This window comes from Phaenicophaeus curvirostris, chromosome 2, assembly GCF_032191515.1.
Source record: "Phaenicophaeus curvirostris isolate KB17595 chromosome 2, BPBGC_Pcur_1.0, whole genome shotgun sequence".
Classification (NCBI taxonomy): domain Eukaryota; kingdom Metazoa; phylum Chordata; class Aves; order Cuculiformes; family Cuculidae; genus Phaenicophaeus; species Phaenicophaeus curvirostris.
In genome coordinates this window covers 100,117,932-100,137,642 of record NC_091393.1, presented here as the reverse complement: position 1 = coordinate 100,137,642, position 19,711 = coordinate 100,117,932, and the positions used below count along the sequence as shown (strand labels likewise).

At 37.7% G+C, this 19,711-nt stretch overlaps 1 protein-coding gene across 2 annotated transcripts in view; it reads left to right on the top strand.

The window, feature by feature from the left end:
- PLCB1 (phospholipase C beta 1) overlaps nt 1–19,711 on the top strand; it is a 411,722-nt gene that overhangs the window by 372,166 nt on the left and 19,845 nt on the right. Inside the window, exon 32 of one of the 2 annotated variants that reach the window (XM_069850173.1) lies at nt 13,744–13,808. The exons of the other annotated variant lie outside the window; for it this stretch is intronic. Coding sequence (XP_069706274.1) covers nt 13,744–13,782 — 39 coding nt within the window. The 3' untranslated portion in view covers nt 13,783–13,808. The remainder of the gene's footprint in view (nt 1–13,743; nt 13,809–19,711) is intronic. 2 annotated transcript variants of the gene reach the window in all.

Sequence of the window (19,711 nt, the reverse complement as noted above, 5' to 3'; positions counted from 1 at the left end):
TTTTAACAGTTCAGCTTCATTTATAGGTGCCAAGCCCTTGAAAAAAAATCTGTCAAAGCTAAGTAGATTGAAAATGGAAAGCTAAGTGGATTGAAAATGGGACTGGAAACAGCTTCAGAAGCAAAATATTTTCAGAATAGAAATTCTTGTTGATCAGTACTTTGCAAGCAACTAAACCTTCACAAAAACTTGAAATCCAGAATTTAACTCAGTCTTTAACTACTAGAGATCAGGACTAGGAAGGCCTACTTGAAGGTAGGAATTATTTTTCTCCCTCTGTTCTAGAGCTTTTCTAGCTTTGTACAGCATCTACTACTAGCTGAGGACAGAAATAGAGTGTGGTTCTGATTCAGCCTTGGGTCTGATTCAGTCTGGTAATTATGTTTCTTAAGCCCTGAGCAATTTGGGCAATCCAGCCTACAATGACCAAATCTCACTTCTAGTATACTTGCCTATCTTCATATCGTGTTAAGGCAGAAATTATGTTGTCCCACTTGTCCTATAACTATTATGAGACTTTGAGCAGAGATGGAGAGTTACCCCATGACTTTCCATATATTTGCTTAGAAACCCTACATGAATTTTCAGTGTATTTTGTCTTCATTCTTCTTTTCTAGAGCTGACATATTACTGTTGTCATTATTTATATAAGTGGTGCCAGTGTGAGAGCTCTTCATTAGTTATCTGTATGTAAACCAATAACTTGTAATTATTTTGAGAGTGCCTTTAGGAAATAAGGAAATGACATTTAGCACATTCATATGTCCTGTTTTAAAAAGAAATCAGAGGCATCATGCTACTGCCCTGTTGGAACAGATGTATCTGATATGCAAAAATGTATATGCCACGTGTGGGCTAACTATGAAACGAAATTAAAATTTTAATCAAAGTCTCCATGCATTTTCAAAGTATTAAACGGCAGATTGTTAGGCATGTAAGTAGGTCACACATTGTGTTGAGCAATTGTGCTTTGTCCTTAGCCATCTGGCAACATGAATCAACGTCAGCTGGATGCAAATATAACTCTGCAAAGGTGACCTTGGTAACAGGATTGGTCCACCGAGCAGAGACTACAGGAGGGTTACCTGCAATGACAAGTATATTTGAAGAGAAAATCCAAAAGTAAGGTTTCTTAATTCTCTGAAGTCTTATGGCCACTGCTGCCAGTTTAGTAGTCTGCTGTTTGTCAGTGCTAGCTACATCTAGTTTCAAAACAGGGTTTACTTTAATCGTTACATGTACACTTACATTTCTGTCAATGACTGAGAATTCACTGACGTTCAGGATAGGTATAGTGAGGTGGAAGACACCAAATAAAAGCAAAGTGGTCTGTTATGGTCAATTGCTGTTAAAAACAGATTCCAGATATTATCCAAGTATGTGTTTTTGAGGAGACCTAGCTTTTGAAGCACTCAGCTTTTAAAAGTCTCTGAAGCTTAATCCAGCAAATAGAAAATACTTCTAAAATTCTTGAAATCTCATGATCAAGACAAATTTGGCAGTGAGTTTTAAATCTGTGGATCCAAAATCTAAAATGAGTAGAAAATTCAAAAATGAAACCAGTATATTATAGAACTTTCCTGGGGTGTTTCCAACTCAAAACAGTACCACATTTTTCATGTATTAAAGGTTTTACTGAAGCACATGGTCAACTTTACATTTTGCTGCCTTACTTGAGGTGTAAATGTTTGAAATCTCTGGATTAAGCATCTTTCAGAGTTACATGTCTCCATGACAAAGTTAGTATCCAGTTCTGATGGTTCCCAGTTTTGTTTTGAAACCACTAATCCCACAAAGGAGTTTTGTGGTCTACTTAAGTTTTCCTAGTTGACTGCATTAAGAATGAAGTAAGAGTTTCCCATGTATGGAAAACAAAAAAGGGAAAAGGCAAAATTATGGATTTCAAGGTTCCATGCTATCTACAAAGTCAATTTAATATATGCCAGTGAAGTTCACACTTACATTGTCCTGAACAGAAGAAGCACATTTCTTCTTAAACAAGGGCAACACTCTGAACTGTGGAAGCCATCAGGTTTCCTCAGCCTGCCTCACCCACATTATGACTCATGTGGTTAAAAATGCCGCTACAAAATGAGAATACAATGCTGTTGTCTGCACACAAACGCTAATTTAAAATGTGTGTTCACATACTGTGAACTAGTTGTCTTCAAAATTCAGGGTTATTTCATTTCTCAAGTTACAGCTTGGCCCTATTGGAGTTTCCAGCTGCTGCTATTATTATTGTTGTTTTTATTATTATTATTATTATATTTCTGAAAGCATTTAATGGGAATACAGAAACTGCTCTTCTTGTACAGTAAATGTATTGAACGTTTAATTTTGTTTCTCTGGTACAAAAGCAAAGAAACCTGCTGCTTAAAGGTTGTATGAAGCTGTTCTAAGACAATAGGGATGCAAGCAGGATTTAGCCATGTATTTATAGCTGCACACAATAAAGAATGCCTCGGGCCAACATTTAGGTAAGGGTGGGAGATGTGTTACTTTTGGTTGACTCATTTGCATGTGTTTGAGGATAGCAATGTGTCTTGATGAAAGCTGACTGGCATTACAAAAGGAGAAATAGCAAATATCGAAATACAATACGTGTTCTTGTAACCTAGGGTCATTATTGTCCACTGAAGATCACTTTTTCAATGTACTGGGAAAAAATCTGGGGTAGTACTGAAACTGTTATAAAGTACGTTCATCTGAAGTACTGTTTCTCAGAGAAGGTGTGTCATAACTCATAGCGTATTTCCACAGTAGATATGTGAGAAGTGTAACCTCTGGTTTTATTTTAAGCTTATTTTCTTTTTAATTTTACAGAAATATTATAAATGGACCTATGACTACAGGCTGCCTTGGGTATACCTAGGTTTCTGATCAGTGTACAGCATAAGTTATTTTTAGATGTGAAATATCCTTGCATCCACAAACAGTGTGGTTATTCACTTGGTATAAATGCGCTAGGGAAATAAGTAATTTTAGTGATTTTAAGTGGCTTGATGCAACTATCTTTTTTCATTTTATTGGATTTCAATCTTTTTGCAGTGCTTGTGAACTATTTAGTTGGATGAGTCTGTTTCTGATCGATGACCAAGTCAAACGTGGCAGTGTGATCTCTAGGTTCCTGTTCAGGAGTGGTTTATTTTCAGAGTTATAACTTGAAAAACTTATACTAACTTCATTAAGGGTTTCAGTGGGCCCAAGATGAAATCATGCTTCCTCTTGAAATTGTGAATTTTTACATTGATTTGTAAAGATCTCCGTTTCAATGACAGATATTTGAATTAATGCAGCAGCAGACTTTTCCTAGGCTATTACTGGATTCCAGCACAAATTCATGAAGTTGGATCTCCACAGAGGCTCCAGTTATAGGTTCTTATTCAGGCCAAAACTTAAGACTCATTAAAGCCAAGACTTTTAAATGTATAGGTCTCTGTAAACCCTTGCTTATAGCACTGTCTAACAGAAACCAAAGGGAACAAGAATGCCTTAATAATGTTAACTTTTGGAGCAAACAAAATTGTCTGCAAATCAGGCAAAAATGTGCATTCAGAATGCCAGATAACATCTGTAACAACCAGACACTGACAACTGCAATCACTTCTGAAAGTACAGTTTTTCCAGCATCTAACTATTTTCTGTTTTGAAATAATACTTTTTACAAACCAATTGAGTCTAACTTTTTCATTTAGTTAAGAAAGTTAATTGGAAAATGTTCTTAGAAATCAGGTTTTTCCACTGACGTAGTGTAGATAAATGTTATGTCGGAAAACAAGCTTTCAAAGAAACTGTTTAGTCTTCTAAATAACAAAAGTAATTTCATCATCTATATATCTACACATATATTGAAATTTATACTCCTTTTATTGTTATTAGTTTGATTGCATTACTTTAATAAGAAATGCACATAAAATAAGTGCTATTGGACATATTTGTTTGCATTTCCATCACTTCCCATTGTTTCTGACTTTCATCAGTGGTTAGTGCTGCTGAGCAGCTTCAAAACTGACCCCAGCTGAGGCAGCTCCTCAGAGCCCTGGGAAAGCTGCCATTTAAACAGCTTCAGAGTTGCAGCCCTTCTCCTGGCACAGCTCAGAAGTGCCCCAGGGGGGAAGTAATTGTCCACTGTCGCTTCACGATTCCCTTTTGTAAGAGTATCATCACTGCTGGTTTTATTGGCTTGCTGGGCATGTTGAACTACTCGAATAAATGAAGTTGAAGAGAACAAAAAACAATTGCTGTTTGATCAGACTTCACAGGCAATGTATAGGTTCTTATTCTTTGATCACTTTGAGAAATCTGTATTGAGACAGCTGCATCCAACACCAACCTTAGCTTTCTCCCTGCAGTCAGCTCAGTGAGACAAATAACCCTCAAGTTTCTTCCTTATTTGTAGTCCTGCCTGTTAATGTAAAATCTAGTCGGCAACAGATTACATTAATGCACTTAATTAATTTAAGCTACAGCAACTAGCAGGCAGATACATAATTTGCTCAGCTGTGCCTGCAAGAAAGGCATAGTCTTCAGGAGAGAAAAGGATTGCTAGGAATACTGTGTGTTTTAGCTATATCAATTTAATTTATCCATAAATTTTAATTGAAGCCCTCCTTTTGAAAATAATCTGGCACTTCTTTCTGGTTTGAGTATACTACCTGCTAGCCCACAATTATTGCAGTTTTGGTCTGCATCTTCTACTTATAATTGGTTCTGAATGGTGCTGCTCTAAAATAAGCATCACTGTAGCTTTTGAGAACATGGAATCTTCCAGGCTAGCATTTGTTAATGTCATCTTTCATAACATTTACTGGTTGGAGTTTAAACTCTAAAATTATCCACATATACAACGGTCAGATAACTAGCTTATCTGGGCACATAAAATAAAAGCTCTAGAGGGGACTTTAAAAGAGATGTATCTGTCTCACCAAGGCTTTGCTGGATAAACATTTGTTGGCACCTGATTTGCCAAAGTTCTGATGTTCTGAAGTCTGCAGGGTTGCTTCCTAGAGGGTTTTTATCTTTGTACGTCACTTTTACCATAGCATCCTAAACTCACAGTTCTTGTGGAAATGCAGTTCAGGCTACTGTGATTGATTTGATTGCCCTAAGACGAGCCTAAGCAGATTTTAGTCTTTTGCGGAGGGAATGAGATAAAGATTTTTGGAGAAGAAAAAAATGTTGATTCACTAGTAAGCAAAAATAATTCACATTCTTCCTATAGTTGCATCTTTTTTCATTTTATGAGGTTTAGTGAAAAGAGATGCCACCCTTATCCTTTGGAAGTCTGATATCATGATGGAGCATAGAGGGTACTGCTAGTAACTGTGGTTCAGATAGAGGTTCAAATCTCAGCAACATGAATGCTCAGGAGCAATGTACTCAAAGCTCTGGGTGGAATATTCCTTAATTCAGTGCCACTCCAATGTATCATTTTTTTCTCAGCTGTTCCCATGCATATGTACTTTCCTGACTTAACCATGTTCCAGAAGTGAACGGAGTGGCCTGTTTCTACCCAGCACAATCAGTTGAAAATATTTTTGTATAGGCCTGGCAACAAAAGTGTGGGTGGATAGGGTCAAACCCAGATGCCACCTGCAGATATCCCCTTGGCATACAACAAGTGTATTATTCTCTTAATGGCCGGAAAGGGCTGAAATTGAGACAGAAGGGCTGGGTGGTCCCCACATTTAATGTGCCAAGAAGGAGTTCCAGTCTACTGTGCTCTTGGTCACTCAGCCTGGAGTTAAAAACCACAGTTAAGCCATTCTGTGCTTCGTAATGTTGAGAAGACAGATCTCAGTTAAGTGTCTCCTATTTTTCCCTCATCACCTGACCTCACTTTGGCCATTTTGTCATTGCTTAGAGTAGTTGTTTTTATGAACCTCAGAATTAGGTGGCAAGTCTAGACATAGTCCACCAGCTGGGTCAATAACACACTGGTATTGTAGCTTATTTTTCAGGGTTATTTGCTGTTTGGAACAGGAAATCCATGATTTTAATTAGCAATAAATAGGAAATAGTCTGCTGTGAATTGATCTTAAACAGGTACTGCTGTACTAAATTAGTTCAAAATAAGCAGGATTTTCCACTGAGCAAATTGATATTAAGGCATCTTGAGTTTATCAGCAGTAGTTATGCTATCTGTCTGAGGCTAACATTGGCTTCAGCAAAGAGTGAAGCTGAAAATCTCTTCTTAGACACAAACAAAAGAGCTTTTCATAGAGAATGGAGCATTGGCGCAGAAGGGACTTCCCCCAGGTAGTCATTTGAAGAACTAATTGGCATATGTATTGCATCTTACAAACTAAATGGAACTGATAACAATTTGTAAAAAATTTTTTTTATTTCACAATCATTTAATGTTTAATGAAATTCTGGGAGGTGACATTTTCTTCACATAGTCTTTATGTTAAATATCCTTTTATCTGACACTTCATTAGGAAAGGGATTTGGATTTTGAGCATTTAGGAAATAAATCCCCTTTTACTGCAGGGAAAGCTGTGCAATCCACTATATTTAACACAAAGAAGGACCTAAAATTGCCTAAGCTGTTGTGCTAGCTCTGTAAGACAGGACTATGCTATTGTTTTCAGATTCTAATAGTATTAAACTTGGAACTAATAATTTATATTTTGTACAACTTTGCAGATGGGCAAGGTGAGACCTTAGCAGTGAAACGACTTATAGGAAGTTACAAAGGAAATCAGTTTGTGAGATAGGACAACTAAACTATTTCTTTTATATGAGGCACTGAATCAATGAGACATCCATTTGCCCAATTCCTATCTCAATTTCACTGTCGTTTTCTCATAATCATTTCAGAGATGTTGTTGGTATCACTATGAATATGTACTGGTGTGATTTAGTACAATATCTTGGGATAGGAAAAGAATTTTCTTTAATTTGCAGTCTTCCGAATTTGACTATCATTTAGAGAAAAGCAATTTCTTTCTCAGCATCAAGATCAGAGGACTTGGTCCTTTGTATCCACATTAGGTAATGTACTTACAAAATACACGTATTAAGACTTTACACGTTAAAACTGGGCAGTGAGTATGTTTCACTGAAAAACTTTTGGACTTTACTCTCTTTGGCCTGTTTATGGTAAGGACAGAGGGAAGAGTGAGCCATCACAGAATACTGCTGCAGGCTGTGTTCTTACAGAAATAACTTAACTAGGTTAGCTGATGCTTAACTAGGTATCAGACAAGTAATTCCAGTTTGGGGTACTATGTACTTTATTGTAAAATTATGCATTGTGTGAACTGAAAGCTATTTTTAAGGTGAAGCTAAGCTGATTTTTCTTAGTTTCACAGTTCACCTCAGAGAACAGAGGTCCTTCCCAGTCCTTGTTGAGTACTTACACATATATTTGTATATACATCTTTGTAACACTTGAGACTTAAAGGATGAGTAAGAATTCAGTATTGCTTAATGTGAAATATTGAGGTACTTAATCTATACCGGAGCAATATTTGAATGTGTGAACTAAACAGACCAAGTCTTTAAGGGAGGAAAGTTGTCCTCAGTAATGTAGATTATTGTATAGTCTTTAACAGCCTCATACTCTCCTATGATATAATAGGTTTTGTGAACACTGATATTTTTCTGTATAGGAGCTTCAGTACTCAGACAAGAATCCAGCTTTACACTCGCGGGACAGCTAAAAAGGCTTCATTATTATGTAAGAACTACCAACTTCTATCTTACATGAAGTTGGTAGCTTCTAAAGGTCTTAGTGGCCATGTCACCATGACCAGTTAGAGAACTTTTGACTTCAGTAATTTTTTTGCTGAATAATAACAAAATAACAAAAAGTCATTCTGCCTAGTAAAAATACAATATACTTCTGTAGTTCCTTTCTTTGTTTAGCCCATTCCCAGTGGTAAACCAAGTCTCTGATTCTTTCATTCACTTTAATTGACCAGATTGGAATGCATTCTTTCATAACTGCTGATGAATCCCTCGCCACCCCGTTATTCTGGATCAGCCACAGCAATACTGAGTCCCTTAGCATTATTTCCATTTTTCAAGTAATTTTTACTTCTTTGTCATGAGTAGTTGATTCACAGAGGTTGCCTGACTACCTCTCAGACTAAGGCAAATTGCCAAGTGCAAGTGGGGTGAGGAGTGAACTTTTAATGTACCCTGACTGATATCAATAGCAAAATTCAGACTGGCTTCAGTGGAGCAAGCCCATGTCTTAATGAGTAAGTCTTTGAGACTTTCAATTAAAGTTATCCACTGAGACATTCACAGAATCTTGACAGCCTCATTACCATAGTGCGTTAACTATTCATGCCTGACCAGAGGAACGTGAACTTTGGGCTAGAGATTCCCAAACTGGACTTTCTGTGTCTAACAGTCATTTATCATATTAATTGAAGTATGTTTATGAGAAATTAATTCCATTCACTTGATCTTTGTCTAGCTTGCAAGCCAATATATGTTATTCTGCATACAGTAAAGGTGATACATATAATGTTTTGTACCTACAGAATTTCAGTGATACTCTGCCTGGACCTTGTATTGAGGTTTGGTTTGGTTGGTTTAGGGAGTTTTTTTGAGCTGAAAAATAGATATTCTGATTTAATCTTTTGGCATTTATGGATCTATCATATAATGGTACTTGATTTTTTAAAAAGGTTATAACTAAAGTAATCAACAGGAAGCAGGAATGAAAATGTACTTTTCTTGCCCAGGACAAGAAATAGAAGTGTGTATGAAGATTATTCTTGGTGCAGTTGGATTGTGTATGTGTAACATAAGTGTGAAACTGCATAATGATAGGTTTCATTCACACTGGTCTTTAACTAGTGATTTTCACTGGTGTGCAGTAGAATTAAAAAATCTGAATTGGTTTTACTGTTTCACATAGTGAGATCAAAGCCAGGATGATTCTCTTCCTCCTGCATTTCTTTCTTTATCTGTATGGTTCACAGTCAGTCTTTCATCAATTAATAAGCAAACCTACATGTGCGTTGTTTTTGAGATAGGGATGGAGAGGATCTTTTCTGATCCAAGGAATATGAGACTATAATAAGATCTCATAATGTTCACAATATGACTACAGGCTGCTATCTTGAATGTTTTTTGTACTGTTCCTGTGTTGCCATGAGCTAGATTGTGTCCTATGTGTCTGTTTGTGTAACCTTGCTGTGGATGAAGTCCATGGGAAGGCATGTTCTTTGTCCTTTCTTTTCCCTTTTTGCTTGTCTTTGCAATCAATTCTCCTGTTTATAGATACCTATATAAAGAACAGTCTTATGTAAAACACACCTGGCATATTATTTTGAAGATGAACTCTACAATACAACATAGCTGGAAACAAATTTTGCAAAGAAGTCAAGGTGTAGTAATTTAGACCAGAGCTTCTTCCATGAAGACCAAGACAGTTTTACTTCATCCATTGATTAAATAATGAACAGTATATAGTGTTTTCCAGATGGCATGTTTTTTTCTCCAAATTTAGTGGCCAGTGAACACTGCTTGCTTCTTAGTCAGCTGTCTAGAGTTTTATTTGCCAGCTTTTTTGGTATTGCAGTGAAGAGCTATCCTTTAGCCACTGAACCTCTGATAACAGCAATATAGTATGGAAACAGGAGAAGGACCTAGGCATGAATATTTAATTCCTAAAAATTGTGTTTCTTAGGTTGCACAGTTGCTTAAAAATTTCCATTTCCCCTCATACTGCTCTTTAAAATCTTTTCTTTAACATGGTTGTTTTGTCCTGCCATGGTCTCAAAAACACTGTGAGTGTACGCCAAAGGCAGTGCCAACAGCAACACATGTAAGTTGCTGAATAACTGAGAAGTGTGTGAATTATTAAGAGAACTAAGTGATGTTGGCAGTGTTAGATTTACAGTTGGACTTGATGATCTTGAAGGTCTTTTCCAACCTAAATGATTCTGTGATTCTGTGGTTCGATGTGTTGGGAGGCAGCCACTGTCAATAAGCAGTAATCCTTTTTTTCTTTTCCTGAATACAAAACACTTCCCTTCATTATATTTTTTAAGATTCATAAAAGATAATTATAAAGAATACAGTCACACTAACAACATTTGATTGGAGGTCTTAGGTCAGCACAATTTATTGTCGTAGATGACCAAGTTCTGTGCCACATTTTTATGCCCTAGTAAGAACATAAATCTTGACTAATTGTGGCAGTAGTTCTTTACAGTAATGTCACAACAAATGAGAACACACCTGACAGCTTAGAAACCAGAAATATAAATGCAGCCTTTTTTGTGGCCCTTTGCATAAGTGAGGACACATTCAGGATCATCAGATAAACCCAAATATATTCAGCTTCAGTATTTTAAAAGCTTAAAGATGCACTGGCTTGATTCCTGGACTTTCTGATGTCTAGTGTCCACAGAAAACTGCTGGGAAACCAGCATTAGATAAAAATTGATTTTGAACAGTAGATAGTGTTTTAACACTTCCTATTGTCATTAGTGTTCTTCTACACTCTAATTTCCATGTGTGTCTTCTCTAAAACATTGTCTTGGCACTAATAAAAGCTGTAGATATTTGACTGCTTGGTTGTGATTTGGAAAAATATTTTCTCTGTTGTAGTATTTATGCATTAGAGGTTTCATAAAAAGCTGCTTAATGCAATATCTGCTCATACAGAAAGACTCTTCTCACTCTAGAATCAAAAATTTGCTCGGGGGCTTTGAAGACCAGGTAATTATGACAACTACAGTCATGACCATCAGAATAGAAAAAGGCTTGAAATCCAGTGTTTGTTTTAATCCCTGTATTTCTCTCTTGACTTTCTCTTTCTTATGCTGCAAGACAATTCCTGGAGCTCCAAAACTATTGAGCACCCCCGTGGTGAATATGTGTGCATAATATCTATATCTGCTACACTAGCATCATTTGGATTGGGAGCATCCTAATGGTGCAAGTGCGCAGACTATATTGTTAAAAGCTGTATGAACAGTATAGGTTTTGAGTGGTGTACACCCTGTTTACAGCTACGTAGTTGTATCTTGTAGCCTTATAATATCTTGTCACTATGGAATTCATGCTATCCAGATATCTCTGTTACTTTCAGTGGACTGTGTTTTGATACATAATCAAACCGAATATTCTCACTTTGGCGAGGGGAGTTTGTAATAATTTTTGGATGTTGCTTTTTTTTAAATGTTTACTTATTTTGAGCCTGATGTTCATCCTCCAGGTAGGTGAAATCTGCACATTTGTAAATGCGTGCCTACTTTGCACGCTCTGATCCTGGCGTGTGAGCACCAGCCTAAACATACCTGCAGTCACCTGCATGCAAAGTAGACGCGTGTTTTCACAAACCACAATGTGTGCTTTAACAGGGAGGCTGGCTAAAAAACAGTGCCAAAAGTAAGGAGAAGTAATAATGTTGCACAAACTAAGGAATTTAGCAAGAGGATGCCTAGTAGTATTTTCCAAGACTGGTTTTAAGGGAATATCTAATCAAATCTCAGCCTGCCTTCAGTAGTTACAAGCCTCATTGAAGTAACTAGGCCAACATCCACAGTAACAAAATGTTTCTGTGCTGCAAACATATATGTAATTTTGTAAAAACTGACAATTTTAAGTAAGGCATTTTATCTGATTTGTCTGTCAGTGGGAGCACGAACTCACTGAGGTATATAGATCAAAGGGACAGAAAAATGAAGTGCACTAGGAGAAGTGAAAAGGAACTATGCAAAACAAAGTAGCTTTCTTTTTTCACTTTACATTTCACCTTCTTGCTGCTACATTTTTTTCTGCTACAATCTGTCACCTTCTGCTTCCTCAGCTAATATTTTAGATTCGTTTTGCATGTCAAAATGGTGCAAGCGACCACAATCACTGGCACCCATTTCCTGACCATCATATACCCAACATGTATCTTCTAACACCATTTGTGTCAGTGTTAATGCAGTAGTTTTACAGCTCACTGCTACAAAGGTGAGAAGGAGTTCAAGGAGAAAATAAATAAAATTGTTTCATTCAATTGTTGCAACACAATATAAGAAGGTGGCCTAAGTTCCCTTACACAGAATTTCAATCAAATCCAGCCATGTTCTTAGGTAATTATATTTTTTTTGCTTGCCATTGTTACTCTATTAGAATGTATTTATGAATCTGCATGAAAGTAAAATGAGGACATAGTGCTCAAACGTATTGTTCTGCTTCTTCTCCCACTACAAAGGATGTGAGTCAATAATTACATTCAGTTTAAGAAAATTCTTGGAGAGGAAATGTTTTTTAATGAATTTTAAAAGTACTACTTCAGTTATTAAGCTATTTCGTCTTTAAATATTAAATGAGAAAATTTATTTTGTGCTATTGTTTGTTTCTATTTCTCTTTTAAAGGTTTCATTTGCATTCGTAACAAACCTGGCAGCTAAGACAAAATACAGTTTACTTTGGTGAACTTGCATGCAGTTATTCCAGGGCTGACCCTCACCTAGTGTAACCATATTACTCTGGATAACATTACAGCTCTGGTTCCTGGACAATGTAAATACAATACACAATAGAGTAGGAAGTATATGATGTGGGAAGCATCAAGATTTTAGTGGCACCAGCTGTATCATAAAAGAGGTGTGATTTAACTTCTACAAACAGAACCAAGTTCAGCAATATAAAATTACTATCCTTATGAAGCAGTAAATCACTTCATACTAAAATAACACTTATTTTAGAGTAAAATAAGATAGTTACCACAATAATTTAACACAACAGAGAATGAAACATACTGCAGTCTCTTGAAAATGGCGCAGTAATATTGTTTAAAGGCTGCACTTAACAAGAACCAAAAAGTCACTTTTTTCCCAATCCTGGCTATAATTTTATAGCCATCTTCTAGTAACTGCACAAACTAAAAAAAATTGAGTCTTTTTGGTGGCTGCTTGCATACCTTCAGGAATTATCTGATCCAGAACTTAGACCTCTTCAAGAGAGAGGGTTTAAATTCAGGGTGCTCAGAGTGGTGTGTGGTGAACCACAGCTGTCCCAGTGAGTCAGCTCTGAGTAGCACACAGCTGCCTGCAGCATGTTCTGGGTTGATAGAACAATCTGAAAATCCACTGCTCTGTTGAACTATCAAACAGAAGTTTCAGCTCCAGAGATAAACACAAACTCAGGATGAAGGCAAGTGACCAGTAAAAACATCTCCAACAGTATCATATCCCACACCTCGTCCTGCTCAGGTGCTCAAGCAAGACTGACTCAAAGGGAACGGGCTCTCTGGTGAAAGAGCAGCACCACTCTTGTAAGCACTCGGTGATGTCCTATAAGGTTTTTCATCCACACTGCACTGGGATTAGGCATAATTGCAATCTAAGGCCACCCTGTTGCAATGTTTGGAGGTATTTCTTCAAGCACATACTTCAGGTGGCACGGGGGATGCTCATTTTTTTCCTTCAGAGACATGCTTCTTTCCCCCCTCCCAGAAAAAAGCAACACTTCTTGTGATGTGTGTAAGCTGCAACTTCAACTAAATCTGGATCTCCCACATGACACAGCTGAAATATTGTCCTCTTTTAGGATGGAGTAACAGGCTGTAATAAATAGACTGGTTTCTCTAACATGTACCTAGTCAAATAGTAATGAGCCAGCACACAGAAGCATGAAGTAATCTTTTGTTTTTCATTAAGTACATAGATTAAAGAGATGTTATTTTACTGTAATGCACAGAATTATGTCATTTCAGCATAGAGTATTTGTTAATCACATAAAATTGAAATTATCCTTGGTTTTGTTTTAAAGAGCATAGAAGAACAAGAAGTAGAGGAAAAACAGAAGTAGAAATGGAATGTGAGACTATAGTGAAAGTGAGTGAAACATTCCCCTTTTTATCTAGTAATGCTAATGTTGTTTTAATTTTACATGTCAAAACTAAGTCAGGAGCGTCCACAATTTACCGCCTGGTGGTTCTTCTGAAATCTTTTAGCAATTACAGCCCTGATTATTATCTGCAAGCTGCATAACTTATGCTGCCACTGGCCATTACATCCTTTTTATATCGGGAAAGCAATTTGTGGCTTCTTCAAATCATATCCCACCCCATTGTCTCCCTGCCTGTTTTATTTATTGCTGCTTTTGCCCCACCTCAGTGCAGCGGCCAGGGACTGTGTGTAACAGCATGATTATACAAGCATTCTTTCCACAGCCCTTTGGGTCATCAGAATATCCTCTGTTCTCTGCTCACAGTAGCTGCAGTACTCTCAGATCAGAAAACCAGGCACTATGAAATATCTCTCTAAAGAAGTAAAGAAGATTGATGTGGGGAGAGGATTTGGGGGTAAGAATTAGAACACCTGAGTGTAGGGGTGTGAGATAGGGAAAAGGTGTTGAAGGCAGGAATTCTGGGAAGTAGAGATCTCTGAAGATTAGGCTTGCCAAGCAAATAAATTAAGGATTTGTCATCTGGGACACCAGAGTAATGGATAAAGAAAGGATTAACCAGGGAATCAGAGCAGGAGGCAAAATTGGAGGACAAAGAGAAAGAATTTATGAGTGTGAATCAGTACAACAGGATTAGTGAAGCCTAAAAGGGCAGATAAAGAGGTAAGTGAGTGAGTTTTTCAGGAAGGAGGAAGGGAATGGAAGACAGCTGGGGAAAGCCTGGAAGAAAGATGAGAGTAGATTAAAGTAAAAGAGGTTTATTCATTACTTTATAGAAGGGCTGATGATTAGAATATGGTGATAGAATTATTATTTCAGGGATATCTCTGTTATCCGGAGACATGTTTATGGATAAGCAAACTTCCTGAACCCTACTGTAAATACAGTCATTCCAGGAGGTCTTGAGCTTTCACAGTCAAGGGGGCAGGAATAAGCCACACATCTTTGTCACTGAATTACTGAATCCTGCTTGCTTTCTATTTTTATTTATTATTTCACCTTCTATTGCTTGCTTCTGGAACACTTCGGTATGTTTTGCTTTTCTTTAAGGAGAGAACCACCATGGCTTCTCAGTGAGGACTGTATTTGGTTACAAAACCTATCTTTCTGCTGCAGTTACCTGGATGCAAAGGATTTCGGTTAATTGCTAGGCAAGCAGTATTTGCTTTTCAGTGTCCTCAGGCTCAACTCATACATGTGTGCCAGAGGAAAAAGGAGCCTTCGAGAGCTGCAGCTCCTCCTTGCTACAGAACATGCTTCAGTGGCTTTTCACCATCCCACACGAGGTCTTAACTGTTATTCTGTAATTCTTAGTCCTTTGTAATAACAACCAAGGCTCGGGTTTTGGGACTACTCCTCATCCAGTCTGCCTGGTGCTACTACCAGCGTTAGCAGTGATGCACCTTCAACAGTGGTGAAGGTGCACGTCTGCTGTGGGGTGCTGTTCTGCTCCCTGACTAGCATCCAAGCGGTGGTTTCTTGTGCTTTCACCCCACGTTGTTTTCTCAGCCTCGCTAGAGTTTTCTGCTTGGTTTGTTTTTAAATATTTACTGTGTATACTTCTATGGACATGTACTGGCAAGAAAGAAGGAACCAACTCTGTATGTTTGATCTGTGGCTTGCACAATACACATTGATTTCTATACTTTACTGAAAGGCAAATGCTGAGTAATTTAGAAAGTGTTACTATAACTTGATTTGTCAGGCTTTTTTTTGCTGTGAATCACCTGTCTCTGCCCACATGGACACCAGCATATTCTTCATGTATCTATACATATCATTGCATGCTTATGGTTTATTTTAATGTTTTTATTGTTGCAAAATAAGTAATTTTTTTTTCAAACGCTTGTTAAAAATAACACAATTCTAAATATTGTTTAGTTATCTCATTGTGGTAAGGTTAGAGATTAAAACTGCTAGGTGGGGCTTTACTTTCACGAATGTTGTTTTCTTCTTCGACACGGGCAAGGCAACTAGAACTGTACATTTCCTGAGGAAAGTAGTCATGACAAAAGAAAGTAGATCCCATAATGAATATGTTGGCACCTTGACAGTATTGACGAGAGTGACTTACTGAAGATGGCAAAATTAAATTGGCAGTTGCTCACAAGGGAACTGGGATTTCTTTGTTGTTTGTGTTTTAAGTGTCACGAGAATATTGATTTCTCTAACTGAGGGACGTTCTGTCTTCCCTTCCTGAAAAGCAGGAGGATAAGAATAGAGCTGAGCTGCCTTGGAACAACTCAGTGAACATTTGAAAAACCTGAAGTACTTGTTTTAACTCTATTCTTGTCATACATCAGTTACCTTTTGAACAATATGAGACCAACCTCATATCACCTCCTGGGTCAAATTAGGATACCTTAGGGGGATGTTGGGGAACTAGGCAATCCACCTGCTCCTGCACATTTAGAAGGAAATGAGGTCTCAAAGAAGAATCTCCTGTGATATTGTGTAACCACTTATAATGCCACTGGAGTTACTCTTGTATTTGTCGTACTCTCAGGACTTCGACCTTCTAGACTGTGTAAAAGGAGTTGTATTTGGGGAAGCTGTGTACGTTGGAATTACCATTCATTGTACCCTACCTGTGCAGGAAAATTGGGAAACAAAATGGATTAGCACTGAGTATGCAAGGAGCTCCAAACTGGGTTGAAGGAATCTATTACCCCAAGGTTTACCTCACTCCAAAGCAAATATAAGAATGATGGGAGGAAGCTTTTTTATTTCAACCCATTTTTGCCCTAAGCGCTCTGTGCTGTATCCACAGGGCAAGGCATTTTGAATGCTTTGAAATACCTGGATAGGAGCAGGGCAGGCTGCAGAGAAGGAAAGAGTTAAGTTTTCCTGCAGGCTATAAGGGATGTCTGAGTTCTCAATCCCATGTAAGAGACAGCTGGCTTGGCTGAACAAAGTTGATGAACTTAGAGAATATTTTTATGCAGGACAGGCATATAATCCTTCTAAGCCATGCTGATAGCTGTGCGGAAATCTGGAGAAATGACCTAAATTTACAATTTCATTCAGGAACTGTCTGAATCCACTAGCAACTAAATATTAGTCATCTACAGGAGGAAATTCCATTTAAGGATGTTTGTCAGCAGCAGAAACCTAAGGTAAAAGTTTCAAAACAGAAAAAAGAGTATGTAGACTTAAAAGTCAGGTCTGAACGTGCAGCTCTTTTTATTCCATGCGAAGTGGCTTTTCCACTAGGATATTTTAGCCAGGTAGGGATGGCTCACAAAAGCTCTAAGAAGTAGGACCTGAAAACTACTGCTGCTAAACTTCCCTCATCCTTTAAGCTGTTTTTCAAATGAACATTGATATGTATGATAGAGTTTTTCAGTGCAGCTTCAGCCAGATGTAGTTGTTGTCTAGAATCAAGCTGGCGTTTTTTCTAAACCTGGATTTTTGTAAGTTTTTTAGTAACCTTTATACACAACCACAGTTCTGTGCAGTGCAATGTCAGCCTCCATGTTTAATTACTGTATGGCCTGTGGGAATGATATTGCATGTGGTAGCTCACATTCTGACAGCTTTATTTCCACGAAGTATTAATGCCTGAATGAAACATATGGCATGGAGCTCTTAGGAGCTCATAGGACAAATTATTTCACAAACTGCTGATAACGAAGGTTAGCATTTCTAGAAACTATTAGTATATGGAACAGCTTAGCTGTGGTCTTTCTTGAGATTAATTATACTGGTATATTTAACAGAATCTGTGTGGATCAGAGTTTTATTCTGCAGGTTGTTATATAGGTCAGTGAGACCTCAGTGTAATATTTCCACTCTTAAAATGCTCCTTTCTGCTGGTTCAGTTTTCAAAACAGAGATCAGGTTTCAGGACAGCGTTCCTGACAGGACTAATGGCCTTGGTGGCAATTAAATCCTTCCCTGTTCTTTTAGTAATACACCATACACCACATAGCGTGGATGCTGCTCAGGTTGAGGTGTGACAGACGTACAAGCCTGTAATGCTGAGCAGCATGGAAATCGTAGGTGCTCCTGGGAACGGTAATTCACTGTCAGTCTTTTTCTCAGGGAATCATTGTAATTCTGAGCAGCAACTCAGACTCTCCATGGCATAATGGAATAAATTTTGCACTAACATCTCAGCAATTCCATGTCAGTGTTAACATCTCCTCTTGGCCTGGAGTACCCTTCATTCCCATTTGTATTCAGACAGACACCACTGCAACTCACACTTGAAAATAATAATTGGTTGAAAATTAATTCAATTTTTAAATTATTACTTGGCTTTTTTACTTTTTAAGTGATTTTTTTTTTAAGACTGTGGTTGATTTCTTATAGTATCAGCTGCTTTTTAATGGATACAACTCCCTCAGAAGCAGATTTTGTTCAGGGATGTAAAACATGTTTGGAGATTTTACATAGTCCAGGGTCCTCTCTGTTGGCTGCTGCAGGAATTTGTGTAGTGTGAAAAAGCAATAAAAGATCCAGATCTTTTATGTGAAATAGGGGCCTGTTTTCCCATCCAGTCACCAAAAAAGTAGAGAGTACATATAATATGCTGGGGATCAGAAAAAAAATCAGGATATTTGATAAATATCTCACCAAAGACCCTTTCTGTACCTGTCCTCCCTGAACAAACTGTGTTTTTTATAGGAATATTCCAGTAATGTGAAATTTTGTACAAAATTGGCATTTATGCTAGTGAAGTCATTAATTTAATTTACTTGAAAAATCAGATGCCTTCCCTTTTTCCCTTATTTTGTGTATGTATGCATACACAAGCACACAGATACAGCATAAGAGGATTGACTCGGTATTCACCCTTGTTTCCCTCCTATAAGCATTCATTAATATTAGTAGAAACACTTCTTTAATAAACCTGCATATAGATAGTAGAGAAGATTTTTAGTGTCTTTTTTAAGAGTCACATACTGAGTGCAGGACACTGACTTTAGGAAATCTTGCAGTGTCTAAGCTGAGTGTTAAAGGGGATATCTTTTTTTTTTGTGCACACCGTTGTCTGCACATGAAAAAAGAGCTGTATTACACACAAGATGACTGTCCAATGCTCTGCCTTTTCTTATTTAAAAGTACAGTTAAGCATAGGGTAGAAGAGACAGTAAGGTTGAACAGCTCTGTAACTGCTGGTGTAACATGCAGAGAAGACTGGCAGCACATTGCTGCAGTTTGTCTGATTTTCAAAGAAGCATCACTCTCAGGTATGATTACCTCCTTCAGGCATGATTTTCAACACAGAATGTTTCAATTGCATTTTGCTAATTTCTCTGGCAGTAAGACACCATTCCCAAGATCTGTTTGAATCAGATGAATGTCATCTTTGACTCCTTTTTCGTGCTGTAGGCATAGAGGATTTTGGAAAAAACACCTATCAATTAATGGATACAATTCTTTAAATAATCCCACTTGCCATCATCTCTGCTACGGAGGACAGGGGCTGCAGTCAGCAGCTGTGGCTGATGTGGCAGTCCATGCTGTGTTGCCTCTGACAGATGCCAGCATGAGCCAGCTATAATGGTACAAATGCCAAATTGTAGTTCCAGTGTGTAAGTGAAGCAAAATATGACCAGGTAAGAAAAATTCAGCTGTCCTAAGACGGCTGACTTTAAAGGGTGGGCTGAAGCCTTTTTTGAGAGCCTAGAGCCATAACGGCAGGAGAGAGAGAAACTAAGAATAGTGTCTTCTGATATATAGACCAGATATGTCTCTGGAACCAGCCTCCCTCTCACTTCCAGAAGAGTAACTAAGCTATTTAAATTTCCCATCCATATTTACCTTGCATTTGTTAACGATCCCGTTGCAGAATCTTCTTAATCAGCTATCCTTCAGGGTATAT